General features: G+C 47.3%; 1 protein-coding gene across 1 annotated transcript; it reads left to right on the forward strand.

The window, feature by feature from the left end:
• Nucleotides 1-1090: 1090 nt before the first annotated feature.
• On the forward strand, nucleotides 1091-14018 carry slc17a6b (solute carrier family 17 member 6b). The gene is made up of 12 exons (XM_008291454.1): nucleotides 1091-1164; nucleotides 2528-2783; nucleotides 3683-3801; nucleotides 5479-5593; nucleotides 6909-6996; nucleotides 7092-7178; nucleotides 7565-7707; nucleotides 7908-8057; nucleotides 8979-9111; nucleotides 9501-9611; nucleotides 10781-10908; nucleotides 13554-14018. Exons 1-12 carry the CDS (start codon nucleotides 1091-1093, stop codon nucleotides 13893-13895), a joined length of 1746 nt encoding a protein of 581 aa, XP_008289676.1. The 3' UTR covers nucleotides 13896-14018.
• Nucleotides 14019-16537: the final 2519 nt, after the last annotated feature.

Raw genomic sequence — 16537 nt, forward strand, 5'->3', positions numbered from 1 at the left:
TTATTATTATATTTAAGTCCCATAAAATGCTTAAAAAACTAAATACTAGTAAAGTCTTGCCGTGTTTCTGAGGAGGATGTGGTTGTCTGGGGGCTGAAAACAGGAGAGACGCTTAAATTATTGATGGATTCCTGCGTTGGAGCTCGTTGGGAGGAAATCCACTCCTGCTCATTTGGTTTCCATAGCACCGCCCTCAGGAGGGCTGCAGCTTCTGTCTGGGCTTCCTCTCCTTGTTTTTAATGCTTTTTCAAAACGTAAAAAAACTGGAATGATGAAAAATAAAATGCACGTAATCCAAACAGGTTATTTATTTGTGCCACATTATTAAAGGCTGAGAAATAAAGGTCTGAGTGTGCAGCATCTCTCTCCTCCTCTCTCCCCCCTCCTCTAATGTTTTATGAAATTACTAATAGGGACAGACTCATATATATGTATTAGCATGTTGTTTGGACCCTGGCCTCGGTGCGCCGAGCAGCTGGCCAGATGTTTGGACGCGGAGCTGCTGTCGCTGACCTCGGTGCTGAACACGACGTCAGATGAACCTGCGCTCACCACAGGAGACACGATCCAGCCTCACTCCCTCTTTGATTTATTGAAGCTACTCCAAACACCCACTCTGCTTTCTGAACTTTGACTTTTTTTCCTTTTATTTTATTCCATTCATTAGCTCCTTTTTGTCTCCCCCCTCGTCGCGCACACAGATCCATATCGCTCTTTACGACGCTGGCTGTCAATTTTCCCCTCGTTTTTTCCCCCCTCCTTCCCCCCGTCGTGATGGCACTCGGCGCGGCTACTGTACATCAGGCAGGAGATGAGTTGGTGGTGGATGAAGGCGCGCAGCTCGTTTAGGTCCCCCTTCTTTGAACGGAGGTGTTTTCGCTTTGGCGCTTTCGCTTCGGCGCTAGAACCGTTACGCGCGGACCGCCGCCTCCCTCCCGGGCTCACGGTGCTTTTAGAACTTGGTTTGTTGTTTTCCTCGCAGCCGCTGCAGTCGGCCATCCTGCGCTGTAACATGACGCTGAAGCAGTAAAATAATACATCTAAAAAATTACTAAATAAAAGAGATCAGGCCTAAACACCGGAGCTGGATATGGAGTCCATGAAGACGAAAGCCTCGGCGGGGGTCAAGGAATTTGCGGGGAAGACCCTGGGTCAGATGTACAGGTAAGAGCAGGCATTTTTATTTTTTTCCACCTGGACTGATGCGTGTGTGATTAACCTGGCGCTAAAAATGTGATTATTTGCGTGGACTTTAGCAGCCACAGGGTGTGTGCGGGTCCACGGGCCACCAAACTGCTTTACAACTTGCAGGATCTCTAGTCACGCCTCTAGAAGTGAGAAGAAAATTATGCAATCAAATGTGTGCGTGTGTGTGTGTGTGTGTGCGCGCGCGTTGTTGGCAGGCGTTTGGATTCCACTGGATCCTAACGCAGAGGCCTGTACATGCATCTCATTGGCAGACAGGTGGTGCGGGACGCGCAGGCCACGCACGGATTTTTTAGGGATTCATTCATAATTTGTAACGCATTTCATATCATGTTTGCAGCCAGTGACGCACACAGGACGACACACCTGCAGCCTGTGTGTCTGAGCTTCAGCTGTTTAACCGGCGCAGCTTCTCTCTGAACGCAGAATAAACAGACTTCATACATCTTAATTCATCCCCTTCTTTGATTCCTTCACACTTGCAGCAGAAATACTGTGAATAAAAATATTTTTGTTAAATATGACATTGTCAGAGCCTCAGAAGCTCGAGGCCTTTGATTTCACTGCAGTATTTCAGAGCATCTTGCATTTAATTCGATTCTTTTTCTATAACTGGCCTTTTGGTTTTCATTCAAAAACAGGAATTGAAATGTTTGGCTTCTTTTTTTTCTATCTTGCTGCATTGTGAATTTGGACAAACAGGCCCAATAAATGTGGTTTTCCTTGAAAGAAGGGGGAGAAAAAAACGAGAGCGGGGGTTTGAGGAAAGCCCACCGCCGTGTGTCTGCAGGCTGGAGCTGCTGCTCGGTTCCTGAATGCTAATGAGCGGGGAAGTGAGGGGCTGCTGCAATGCGGTACCGTCAGGGGACATGTTCGGCTGGTTCCAGCTGTACAGGCTCAACTTTGGGTGTTTTGCTGATATATTGTTTAAACAGGAGGGAAATTGGCACCTCTGGTTTTTATTCGTTGCTCGTGTCTGTCTGAGGCTCTGACTTGAAGCTCGTCTGAGAGTCTCTCAGTGTGACAGAAATCCTCTCCATGAGGATCCACAGGCCTCAGCCCGCACAGCTCTGTGGCCACGGTGCTTCTGCAGGAGCTGCTTCCTGCATCTTCCTCCCTGTATGACAAGAATTCTCTGATAGATCCACCCCAGCTCCAGAGCATCCAGCCTGCAGTCAATAAAATGCTGACTGGAAATAAAAACGGGCCTCCAGCTGGAAATGTCTTTTTATATTTTCTGTTCTACTTGACCTTCTCCTGTGCTGGTATTTTATTTGGGGGGACTGAGCAGACAGTGTCTTTCCTCACCTGGCTGTTGCAGAGTGATAGAGAGGAAACAGAAGACCGGGGAGGTGATCGAGCTGACGGAGGATGGGCGGCCCCGGGAGGCCGCGGAGAAGAAGCCCCCGCTGTGCGACTGCAACTGCTTCGGGTTGCCTCGGCGCTACATCATCGCCATCATGAGCGGCCTGGGCTTCTGCATCTCCTTCGGCATCAGATGTAACCTGGGCGTGGCCATAGTGGGCATGGTCAACAACAGCACCATCCACCAGAACGGCAAGATCATCATCAAAGAGGTGTGGCACAGCAGCGAGCAGCCCGCAGACGAGGCAGCCTGCATGCCGAGAGACGCCTCAGTCTGATTTTGTCCAGAAAAAAAGAGAGAAAGCGGACAATGAATTTTTCCACATGTGAGACAGGGATGTGAGCGGCCTGCTGCCGCCACTTTAAACCATTCAACCGATTCTAAAATCTTAAATCTCTCCAACGAATCTTTACGCGTGATCCTACGAATTTAGTGGATATTTGTGCGTAATTTTGTTTTTTAAAGAAGGCTGCATGTTCTAAAACGAGCCCAAATCCCCATGTGCAGTGCATAGTATCCTGTTTTATCATGACAGCAAGCCCTAATAGCAGCGTGACTCCATTCTTTGGATGGAATAGCAGGTCCTGGAGGCTCATTAAAAATCAATCTGACGCCAAATGAGTCAGTGTGTCCTCTGCGTGTTTGTCTAAATCATGCATAAATATATCAGTTGACGTTTTTCTAAAACTCACTGAAAGCTCATGCTTCCCAAATAAAGGCGCGCAGGTCTCCACAGAGAAACCTGAAATAAAGCAGAGTGTCGCTTGTTTGGCTTAAATTAATGAATATTTTAAGGCTTTTGCTTAAAGGCCACATGTGATGAAAAAACCTCGTTTTTATCCAACAAGCACAAAATATTTACCTTCTTCACAGCCTCTCAATTACATTGTTTATTTATTTTATTTATTTATTTTTATGAAAGAGAAAAGATGGATGCTTTATGTCACCTAATCGAAATAAACAGTTTTAGGCTTTCAGAACCAGGCCCGCCTTCACATCAGGCCAATCATCAGCTTCTTTCTGGATCACTGACAAAAAGCAGGAATTATTTAACATCACTGTTGTTGTTTTGGTTTGTTCACTGTTTTTATTTTCCATATTATCTACCAGAAAGCCAAGTTCAACTGGGATCCAGAGACGGTGGGGATGATTCATGGATCTTTTTTCTGGGGCTACATCGTGACACAAATCCCGGGAGGATACATCTCCTCCAGGCTGGCAGCAAACAGGTAGGCGGCTCTGCCCGTGAGCGACCACAAATACACGTCAGCCAGTCACCTGGGAGAGGAAGCATCAGGGTTTTATATGTATTTATTATTTATTGTTGGCATATTGAACGAAATGGCAGAGCAGTGGGCCACATGCCTCCCGTCCTCCTCTCACTCCCAGTTTGTGGTGTTTCCTTTATTTGTTTTTTTTTTTTTTTAAATAGACAGGAAACGAAAAAAACCCAAAATAAAACAAAACAAAACATGTGCAACGTGGGAGAGTGGAATAAATTCAATGAGGAATGGAACCAGACAAAAGGAAGGTGGTGCGTACCGTCTGGGCTGAGCGGAACATGGATGCGGTTCGAACAGGCGGCAGCAGACAGCGCGCAGGGCGCCGGGCTGGCAGGCCTGCAGCTCCCGGTGTCAGGGCTTTCTGCCACCTGTTAATGAGCTCCCCTGGGGCAGGAGAGCCGGGTCTAATCTGTCGCTCTCTCAGGGCATGGATACCAGACCGGGTCTCGTCGCCAAAGGCTTTAATTCACATGAGCTCTGCCAATGCGTCAGTCACTATAATTACGCAAGGATATGCAATATTAATATGCGCATTTTAGGAGTGAGTGCGCTGCCACGGAGCGTGACTGTACAATTATTCTGCCACTAAAACCTTATAGCTCAACACGAGAGGCCTCAAAATAAAGCCGTGGGCCTGCGCTGTGATCATATACGTGGGAAGGAAAAGCGAATATCTGGACAGATAGTATTTTTTAAACGCACATCTCCACCTCTCTGACGCGCTCCTCCTGTTTATGTGCACCTCGTCCTCGTGATTGACGCGAGGATGCGATCGAATCAGTCGGTCCCGTGTCCAACAGTGTCTCCGCCGGATTAGGGCTTGCCCCCCACGCGTGGACGAGAGGGGCGGGAGGACGTGACCGAAATGAAAACTGGCTCCGTGTTTATTCTCTGGCTCAGCTGCTCCCTCCAGGAAGAGAAGGAAAGAAAGAAAAAGGAGGAAGAATTGATAAAGCAGATGTGTGATGCTGCTTCCAACAGACAGAATCAGATTCTGACTAATGACGAACCAGCAGGCAGCAACAAACCGTTTGTCTCTCAGTGGATTCAAATTAAACCAAATTAAAATTAAACGACTTTCTTCATGAACATTTCTTCGAGGTAAAAAAAAATATAAATAAAAAATCAAATCAAATCAAAACAAAACAAAACAAAAAAAAAAAAAAACAGGCGTTGCTAAGCGACACTTACGCATCGACGTGATCTTAATGTGGCTTAAAATATTTATCTGCGTGACGTCAAACGAGCACATGTGGGAGCGGGCCAATCAGATCCGAGGACACGTCACAGGCGCTGCGTGGATCCGTGCGCGGCCACGGTTTGGCTCCACGGGGGTCTGGGCTGGTCTGGAATGAGATTTTATTGAAAACAAAAAAACAAAGAGGATTTTATTCTAAATATAAAAATAACAAACCGCGTTCTGTGCAGATTTATTCAGTGAAAATGTTTTAAAAACATGAAGGCCGAGGATTTTCTAATGAGCCTCCCCACAAACCAAAAAAAGACAATTAATGTTCTGTTTAATTCACCGTTACTGGAGCTCCATGTGCTGATGCCACAGCTGCAGCTGCTGCATGGAAAACATCCGCATGGCATTGATTTGTTTTTGCTGTGATGTTTCAGGGTGTTCGGTGCAGCCATCGTCCTCACCTCCACCCTCAACATGTTCATCCCCTCGGCTGCCAGAGTGCATTACGGGTGTGTCATCTTTGTCAGGATATTACAAGGGCTGGTGGAGGTAAGAACATCAAGAGGTGGATGAGCACGGTACGGATGTTTCTGTCTTTTAATTAAAAATGCAGAAAGCAGCACTGATTCATCCTCACCTATAAAAGGCTGCATATGTGTGATGCAGGGCTCTGATATTCTGGGTATGAACAGCTGATGATGCTCTGAACAAAGGGAGCTTCCTGCACATTTCACTCCAAGAGAAAACAAAGGAAAGATGCTCCGGATATTCAGCCAGAGGAAATGTGAGCTGAGCCGTATTGATCCAGTCCACTACAGCTGGGTTCTGTGGGATAGTCTCGCTTCTTTTTTTTGTTTTTTCTGTCTTTACTGTTTCACTCCAGGATACTGAACAGACAGATGAGAAGGAAAATGCTAAACGCACATCAATCCTCCGGCTCTGTAGTGAAACACAGCACCCAGAAAAAGGCCTGCTGTCCAGCTAATGTTGATGATGTTTGTCTGCTGCAGTGGAAAATACAGGAAGGCGACGCCACAGTTCTGACAAAGAAAACACTGGATAACAGAAATGAAAATGTAAATCATCTGTATTAAGACGTCACCCTCCAGGACTGGGGGATGAGTTTCCATCTGACCCCCTTATCAGTAAACTAGCATCACAAAACATGCTTCAACACATCTTAATGGAACAAATAAAAAGAACAACATATGATCCAACATTTCATCCCAGACCGGTGGCGCTGGGCTGTCCTCCGACTCCAAGAACACTCGTGCAAATTGTATTTCTACATCAGCAGTTTGTTCAAATTAGCAGCTGATGAACATTTAATATGTGCGGGCCTGCGTTGCTCCCCGAGCAGCTCATCACGGCCTCTTAGCTCACGGCTCCGTGCGGTTTGTTCGCCGTAATTACAGGGGTGAAAATGTTAATTTTTGTTAGTTATTGTATCCGACATCTGTTGGTTCTGATTCACGTCTGAAAGGGCGTTCCACACAGACAGTCTCAGCTCCCACAGCTCCCACAGCTCCCACACGTCCTACAGTCTGATGGTGGTAAATGTTTGGAGATGTTACAATCTTATTTACTAGAACACAATACAGCTTGTTTAATACAATTACTGGTGCAAACTAACGCATGCATGTGGCCTGTAACGTGTTGGCTGGACAAATCCAGGATTTTATTTGATCACATAAATGGATTTAGGTTATTTCTGAGGCTTCTGGGACATGGCCACCACAGACCACTGACGAGTCTCACTGAACACGTAGATCTCTAAAACAAACGTCCTGGTCTGAATAGCAGGCAGCAGAACCTGGAGGTCCACTGTCTGTTCATGACTTAACGCAGCCTGCCCTGTGTCTAGGGAGTGACCTACCCGGCCTGTCACGGCATCTGGAGTAAGTGGGCTCCGCCGCTGGAGAGGAGCCGTCTGGCCACCATCTCGTTCTGTGGTAAACACTCACACGTGTCCTGGTGGCCTTTATAACACTGCTCTGATCAACTTGTCTGAGCTTCTAAGTGTTCCGTCTTGCTGTTTCTTCTGCAGGCTCTTATGCTGGGGCTGTGATAGCCATGCCTCTGGCTGGGATCCTGGTTCAGTACTCAGGATGGTCCTCAGTGTTCTACGTCTACGGTGAGACTGACGGATATGCATCGGTCCACCAGGGAACGAAGTATAAATGTGTGTAAAAACGTATGTGCATTCTTTAACTGTCAGCTCTTAAGAGTGTGATAGTTCCAGAGCCCTGTGAAAGTCAAATGGATTCATCCAGGCAGACTGGGCATTGATTTCCTCCACCCAGTGTTTTGGTGCATCAATAAATAACCCCCCCGTCTCTCTCTGGCTCTCTGCTCTGGATACAGTCAGCCTCCCTGCCTGGGCTTTATCCTCTCAGGCATGTTGGACGGATCAGGCTGCCAAATTCTGTGCATGTGCATACAGCCGAGGTCAAAATTAGCCGCAGTGCTTCATCTGTAATGAGCTGAAGTTCTGACACGTCATCTGTCTGCTACATGCAGGATGCTTTGGCATCTTCTGGTACATGTTCTGGGTCCTGGTGTCTTATGAGAGCCCCGCTGAGCATCCGACCATCACCGATGAGGAACGCTGCTACATCGAGGAGAGCATCGGAGAGAGCGCCAAGCTAATGGGTCCTGCAGAGGTGGGTGGAGAGCCTCCAGACAGCAGCCCAGACTGAAGAAACACAATCAGTCTCAGTGATTCCATTCAGTGCTCTCTGTTTTCAGTCTGTTGTCCTGCACAATTAGCAGCACAACTTCATCAGCCATTTCTGCCACAGAGACAACACCAGGCTGATAACACGCTGTGTGCAAATCAATCGTTCCTCATAATATATTCCAGAAATTCAAGACCCCCTGGAGGAAGTTCTTCACCTCTATGCCTGTCTATGCAATCATCGTGGCCAACTTCTGCAGGAGCTGGACCTTCTACCTGCTGCTGATCAGCCAGCCTGCGTACTTTGAGGAAGTGTTTGGCTTTGAGATAAGCAAGGTGAGCTTCCAATGCAACCAACACATAAACTGCAGGATCAATAGACGATGAATTCAAACGCAGCCACACGTGACACCAGCGTTTGAGTCAGACGCTTTAACGCTGAGCGAGTGGCGCTCTGCTGCTGGGCTGACTCATCGACTCGTCATCAGAGTCCATGTCAGAGCAGCGAGTGGCCGCAGGTCCTCTGTGATGAGCCGATCCGTTGTGTAACGAGGTGAAGCAGGTTCACAACCAGGATGAAAGCTTATGCTCGTTCTTGGATACAGACTGATGACAGGTTAAGAAAATCCTCAGTGACAGAACGAGTTAGTCACATGGAACTGTTGTCAATCAGCAAACACTGAAAACTGGTTTCCTAAATATTCACAGCTAAAACAATCACAGCTTTACACCAACAACTACATTAAACGTCTGTTCTTTATGTAATGAACTTCGCTGACCTTCTGCCAGTTTTTTTATTTCTGATGTGATGTTTTTCTACGACATCGTTTCCTCCAAAAGTCTCACAACAGAACAAAAAAACACGACTTTCTGCTAAAAATCTCAATGAGCCACGCTGTAAAGCTGCAGACTGACAGCTGGGTGGCGCTACGCTCGTTAGCGACGCTGCAAAGTGCTTTAATGATTTATCAGTGTCATAAATATCTGCTGACTTCACATGAAAAAGCAAAACGCTGAGATTTTTTTTATTTATTGTGGCAACAGAAGAGAAAAAGAAAAATGCAAAATCATTTTTTCCAGCGGAGTCACATTCATGTCAGATCAGTCAGAACCACAAGAACACAAGGTTCTACCTCTGACAGATCACCTTTAGGGCCTGTACAGCAAATAAAAACCACAGCACAGTATTCAATGAGCAGGATTTGTTTTCTAAAGGAGGCTTCTGTGCTGCCGCTGACTTTCTTTGTGCGTTTGCAGGTCGGCATACTGTCTGCCCTCCCCCACTTGGTGATGACCATCATCGTGCCCATCGGCGGCCAGCTGGCCGACCACCTACGCAGCAAGAACATCCTGACGACTACCACTGTCAGGAAAATCATGAACTGTGGAGGTGAGAAGTCTGAACCGAGGAGGAAATCAAACTGTTCCACACCTCTCTGGGCACAGCTCCAGGGTGTGACTGGTGTCAGATCCATACTGGTGTTGTGGGTTTAGGGGGGCGGCTGCTCCTCACACGGTTCTGTTTATATCGTTTTGTAAAAAAAAAAATCGATCTGTTCAATACTTCAGGACACGAGTTGACTCACTGATTGTGACTGTGCATTGATTTCATATCTGTCACTTACGTAATTGAGTGCGGGCCGCGTATCGGGCTTAATTCAATTGGCACGATGATGACCAACAGCCCGTGGGCTCTGTGTGTGTGTGTGTGTGTGTGTGTGTGTGTGTGTGTGTGTGTGTGTGTGTGTGTGTGTGTGACCTGCTGTCTCTCTCTGCCAGGCTTTGGCATGGAGGCCACGTTGCTGCTGGTGGTCGGATATTCCCACAGCAAAGGGGTGGCCATCTCCTTCCTGGTGCTGGCGGTGGGCTTCAGTGGATTCGCAATATCAGGTCCGTACGTCCACTCCAACCTGGACACACCTGCTCTACACCCATTATGGTGTCAAAGTTCTCTGAGCTGATTTTGGACAACTGCAATGTGCTGAATCCAAACATGACACTGGTTTTGCTCAGTGAGGTCAACATTGTGATTTGATGAAACCTGCATGTCCATGTATTTATCTCTACAGATGTTCACGCTCATCAGCTTGTGGATCATTTAGTTCATTCAAAGGATTAGAAAATCTAATTTTCCTGTAAAATCCGATTTCATATGAGAAAGTTGGACTCAGCGCCGCAAAAATGTCCCAAATCAGCTAAAAAATCCTTCAAGAGAGAATTTTTTTGTAACCCAGTGTAATTAAAATGAGGACATGAGACGCTGAAGCCTGAAACGATGTCCTCATTGTGGTTTTATCGGGTCTAAGGCTCGGTTCTAGGGGGACTGAGAGCATTTGTACAGACAGCATTGCTCACTCCAAGGAATAGTCTGATGCTTATTTTCCTTGTTGCTGAGAACCAGAGAAGAACGTTCTCATTTCTACATGTTCACATGAAGCTGTAGCCAGGAGACGGTGCAAACTGAAGGAAACATTTAAAAACTAGCATCTCTAAAGCTAAATACCACATCAGACTTGGTTTCATCTATAAGGAAGTCTTTTGTTTTTACTGTAAAGCAGCCCATCGGCCCTCCGGACAGACTCCATGTCTGTGAGCTTCATCACTATGAGCTGTGTAATAGTGATCTTATCTGATTCACACTCCCGACCCTACACCTGTCAGCTCCCTCCTCCACTCATTCAACACATCTCACCGTATTTACGTTGAGCTACAGAGGATGCAGAGGTCTGCCACTGAGAGCCAAATCACTTTCTTGCCTGTTGTTCTCCTGGAGTGTTTAATAATTCAGTGCTGGCTGTCTCGGGGGGTTTGCCGGCAGCCAGCGTGCAGCGAGGACACTTACTCATTCAGCCAGTCAGGTGGGGGAGGAGGAGGACGAGGTGATGCCGAGTTTTTTTTTTCCAACAAGATGGTCACCATTTGTGCTGCTTTCATCTACGACTGTGTCACACCGTCTCCCTCCATTTGGCATCTGAATCGGGTTCGTGGCCTCGTTAGAATTCACGATGGTGAAAATCTGTCGGCTGTATTTTCATTTTCTGTTATTTTTGCTTTGTCAGGCTTTAACGTGAACCACCTGGACATCGCTCCGCGCTACGCCAGCATCCTGATGGGCATCTCTAACGGCGTGGGGACGCTGTCCGGGATGGTCTGCCCGCTGATCGTTGGTGCTATGACGAAAAACAAGGTAAGAGGTTTTCCTCCAAGCAGTACAGCAATAAGCATTCTCTCATTTGAAGGCCTGAAGGAGGCCTGACGGAGGCCTGAAGGAGGCCTGAAGGAGGCCTGAAGGAGGCCCAAAGACGTCAGAACCACCTCATTTCCCCTGTTTAGCATCCACAGACAGGATATACATTTAACGAAAGGCTCAGGACATCCCATAATGTCATCATAAGCAGGTATAACAACCAGAACTCCTCTTCTGACCACGCAGACGTCCTCATTAACACATAATGAATGACGGCATGTTCTAGGAACATGAAATATGTCTTTATTACAGCTTAGAACAGCTGACTAACACTGTCCATTAATAAACGCTTTAAAATGGCCTTTTGTTATAAATGTGTTATTAAATGTCCAAACGCTGCTTATAGATGATAAACAGGGCGACTACAAATCAATACATGCTTCAGCGGTGATGACACCTGGACGTGGTTCAGGAAGGATTGTGACAGTCAGAAACGGGTCATGCAGGCCCGGTGCCTGTAGGACATGGTGTTCTAGTAATACACAGAAAACCCTGTTCAGGATGCTGAGCTGATCAGATCCACACACTGTAAACCTGCATTATGAGCACGTGCACAGAAACACATGACGGGACGGACACGCATCATAAAGATCTTAAAGTCCTGGACGCCCTGAACACGCCCTGAACACGCCCTGAACACGCCCTGTTCTTCCTCTTGCTGCTGAATCAGGCCGTTTGCTCCACGCTGTCAGGTGGCTTCAGCTACATCCTGTAATCCTGCTGCCACATGCTAAATATTCAGACCTGGGACTGCTGCTGCTTCTGTTTGCACCGTTTGGTAAAATGGAGGAGAAATTTAATTAGTGAGCCACATGGTCACAGGTACCTGGTTTCTATTTAAGAATAGAAGAGAATAGAATAGAATAGAATAGAATAGAATAGAATAGAAATTTTGATGCAAAAACTCACCATCGGACTGGTAATAACAAAACCAAAATTATTCGAAATAAAAACATTACAATATGTATTTAAAAATAAAAAAAAAATAAGCTGTACAAATATATAATATATGAATAAAAATAAAAGCTGGGAAAAGCTTTTTCTGAGAATCTTTCCTCAAACAGTAAAATGTGCGTTTGTTGGGATGTACTTTAGATGAGAGACGAGCTTCTGTTAAACCCACAATGGACCTGATCAGAACATCAGCAGGAAACAGACACGCGCTGGTCCGTCCCTCCACGTGACGAGCCTCTGGTTCAGGTGCACTGTGACGGTCCGCTCAGTGTGTGTGTGTGTGTGTGTGGTACCTGTCGGGTTTCGTCAGATTTACGTCTTTATTCTCCAAACACCTGCGTGCTGCTCGCGCTCGGTGGGGCTCGCGCTGAGCTCGGACCAACGGCGGGAAGATCCTCCGTCCAGCCGGCATCCGGCCTCCATCACGACTGTAACTAACCCGAACCCTTTACCTGCGCTTTGGGGGCGGGTTCATGAGTTAACGCGCTCGTCGGGGTCCTGCTGACCAGCCGGTGGACTGACCGGCCGGTGGACGGACCAGCCGGTGGGCGAACGGGCCTCCGGTCGGTGTCTCTGCCGCCGCCTGCCCGCCGCTGGAGCGCCCCGCTGCGGTAGAAGGTACCGTCCATGCTGACTTCACGGCGGCTCTCTGTCCCGGTAACACGCCCAGACCGCCTTTGCTTTGGCAACTTACTCCACAAAGTTAGCTTAGCATGAAGCTCACTGAATTTGTAAGCAAGGAAGTAAGCGCTTCCGGGTTGCTGCCAGTCCCCGCCCCCTCCAAAGGTGTGACTGTGGCTGTGTCCGTCCACTCCCTCCCTGCCCACTAGGGGCCGCTATGTAGGGAACACCTTGGCAAGGCACCAGGTCAGACACTCGCGGGCTGGACTGTGGACTGGTTTTCCCAGGTGTGCCAGGCGTCCTGGCCCCTGGTGGGCAGCCTCTCTCACTGGTATGTGTGCAGCAGCTACATGGTCATCTCAAACCCATCACCTGAGTGTAGCAGCAGCGCCACCTTCAGCGGGTGCTGGATGCGACTCATCAGTGGATGACTGGGCCGGGCCTCTGTCCACCTTCACTGTTGGTCAGCTCAGCAGCTTGCTAGTTGACCTGAGGGCCACTCTGTTCACAGCTTGGCCTTCAACAGTGTACCTGAGATCTTGCAGATGGATGGAGAGATAGTCTGGTGATGATAGAGAACGTATGGTTCAGTTCTAACCTTGGTTCTCTGAGTGAAGAACCATCTCTCCAGCTCGTTCGGCTGCTCGGAGACACGTTCCGATCAAAACTATTGAATCCACGGCAGCACGCTGCTCTATAGGTGACCTGTGAGGTGTGACCGGGGAGCCGACGTGTCTTTAAGAAGTATCCACGGACCCTGATGAGCAGAGGGAACGTTCCCCGTACATATGAATACATACGTGGGTGGAGAGGTAGTAGGTAATGTGATCATACGATAGATTCCTCTGGATGTAGAAAATAACTGCTGTACATGTCAGAATGGCACTGAAGGGATCGTGCAGCATTCACTCTGTCTTTGTATAAATCATCTTGTAGGTAGGATCCCGTCATTCACTCATAAACGCTGTAAACAAACATGGCGTTGCCGTTTCTTCCTGTTTCCTCTTCAGACTCGAGAGGAGTGGCAGTACGTGTTCCTCATCGCCTCCATGGTGCACTACGGGGGCGTCGTCTTCTACGGGATCTTTGCGTCGGGAGAAAAGCAGCCGTGGGCCGATCCGGAGCTGACCAGCGAGGAGAAGTGTGGCTTCATCGACGAGGACGAGCTGGCAGAGGAAACCGGCGACATCACTCAGAGCTACGGTGCTTTCGGAGGTCCAGCCAAGACGTACGGCGCCACCACGCAGGTGAACGGAGGCTGGGCCGCCGGCTGGGAGAAGACGGAGGAGTACGTCCAGGAGGAGGCGCAGGGAGGAGGCTACGGGTACAGGCAGGATGAGGGGTACTCCTAGACCCAACACTGACACATGAGTAGACCTTCATCTCCTGAGTGTGCATCAGTTTTAGGCAGAAAAATCTCAACAAACGAGAAACAAGAGAAAAGCTCTACAATCCGTCGTCGTATTGTTTGCACAAATTCTAAAAAAATAAAAGCTAAAAAAAAAACTAAAAAATAATCAACTTAATGTAAAAATTGCTAAAATATATATAAAAAAGTAAAAGATATTTGATTAATAGAGGTGTAAAACATATCAAATTGGCAGTCTGTAAATGTATTATTATGCATATTGATGATAGATATATTTATTTGGAGTGCAATCGTGTGTAAACGTGAACATTTTCATCCATCGCCGAGGCTTCCCGACCACTCTGAAGCCTGTAGGGTTAAATAGAAGCTGCCCATCAGAACCGAGCCCCGTGTCCACCAGATGAACCGTCCCAGCGCAGCGTCCTACCAGCCAGCCATCTCAGTGTATAGACACGTCACTGCACAGCGTCGTGAGCAGAAACTAGACACTCTGTGGATGTAGATTGTACTGTATGCACTCACACTAGCGTGTCCTTTCCATGCACACTATGACTCTTTCTGTTTTGTTGTCCCGTCCCCGGCTGCTCTGTGTGTGTAGACCTAAACATGTCAGTGACCTGGTGCTCAGACAAGTGGCATCATGACTTGTGATGACTGTTTTAGTTGCATAAAAGGTAAAAAAAAAAAAAGGCTTGTTGCCAGTGATCCATTTTAAAACTCTGCAGGTTTTTTTGTGCACGTCTCAGCCGTGTAGTGCAGGAGTGAAGCCGTCCTCCTCCGTTTACCCGCCGCCCCGGTCGAAGGACTTCACCTACATAAAACCTACAGAGATATGACAGAGTAAAGACATTATAGAGTTTACAAATTACATTTAGACATTATTCTTGGTCCCACGTGACCTTAAGAAGGGTTTGTGCAATGCAGAGACTTTTGGACCAAGCAGAACCAGTGTGAGATTCTGACTATTGCAGCGACGCGAGTCCAATCAAGTTTAATGAGAAGGAATATTTAGGATAGATGTTTACACACTTAAATGATAAGTGAGGAAGTTTACATGCAGAAAGTTAAATCTTCCTGAAAACTACACGTTTGTCTACAAGTTGATCCCTCAGCTCCTCTGTCCTCATGGCGGTGGCTTCAGGAGGGCTGACGGTGCAGAAACACTCCAGCAGCAGTCGTCTGGTTCTGATTCACACGTTGCCGACTGGGTCATGGGAATGCGTAGTGTTGCCTTTGTCCAGCTGAGTGACTTCAGACCAGTCAGAACAGCACAGAGGAATAAAACCAAGCAGCAGTCAGTCGTGCCATCGTTTGAAATAAGAACGAAGACGTCGTGCTTTCTGTTAAACGTCACGCAGCATCATCGTAGAAGGTGTGAACGAGACGAGTGTTTGAATGTTCACACGTGTCTGTTCTCTGCATGAAGTTCAGCAAAACGTCTATTTAACGTAGCAGAAGATGCTGAAGGACCATCGGTCACTCATATGTGTAGCTCAGACACTCTGGCTGCTCCTGATGTAAAAACCTGCCTTTGTCTTTGGACGTCTGCTCATGAGAAGTGTTTCAGGCTCCTGAGCAGAATCCACACACCAGAACCGTATGTTCTAGTCCTGATTCTGCACTCACGCTGACCCGGTCTGAAGGGGGCCAATCCCGTGTTGCTGTTCGTCACTCGTGTGTGGAGACCTCACCATGTAGCTGTGTGTGGATGTGTATTTATGCATGGAACCCAGTGGAACCTGTACTTTGTCCTGGTTTGGTTTTATGTTTCTGTTTCTTTTCATTTTTTTTTGTCTTCGTCTCAGAAACTGTTACTGATGCTTCAATTTCTTTGCACAATTAACCAAAGGATGTTAAGCAGAGCTGGGTTATTTGCGGCAGTGCGGACCATCAGCAGCGAGGTCCCAGCATGTCGGACCCCCTCCCCGCCCCAGAATGCAGGCGGCACCAAACATTACTCAGTGTACAAAGCAATAAGTCCATAGTAACAGTTCTGGTCAGGCGTCACACACACTCATCATTATTCACTGTTTTTTATGCATTTGTTTGAAAGTTGTGTTTTTTGTGATAACAAATGTAGAAAATAAACACATGTAAAGAAAAAACACTAGAACTGTATGTATAAAGATCTAGTCCTAGAGTCCAGCACAGACGCCTGTGGCGGGAGTCTGTGACGGGGCTGCTCACCAGATGAGAATGATAAGGAGGTCCGTCTGAGGCGGACGCTCTTCTTCATGTTCTGTTTCTGTCTCGGTGCGGTCCGCCCTGACCCTGTGCTGTTGTTTCCTCTCTCTGTCTCTTTCTGTCTTTCCTCGGCTTTTGGTTGGATTAATGTTTTTCATTCAGTGGCTGGACCCCCGTTGCTCTACTTAACCACATGTACCTCCTCCTCCCTCCCCCGTTCAACCTGAGCTCATCGTCACAACGTTCATCCACGTTAAGGATGAAACCTAAACAATGACAAACGTGCAACCTGAAGTAGTGAGAAGTTTCCTGTTTTCGTGCCTCTGAAGTTCCAGTGTGATTCTATGGCTTCTGTTGCTGTGTAAATCGAGAGGTTTGTTGATGTCAACATGAAATACTCTATATCCTTCTTTTGATATAAAAACAACAGTAAACTAACCC

This window comes from Stegastes partitus, unplaced genomic scaffold (genome assembly GCF_000690725.1).
Source record: "Stegastes partitus isolate 25-593 unplaced genomic scaffold, Stegastes_partitus-1.0.2 Scaffold744, whole genome shotgun sequence".
NCBI classification, from domain to species: Eukaryota; Metazoa; Chordata; class Actinopteri; family Pomacentridae; genus Stegastes; species Stegastes partitus.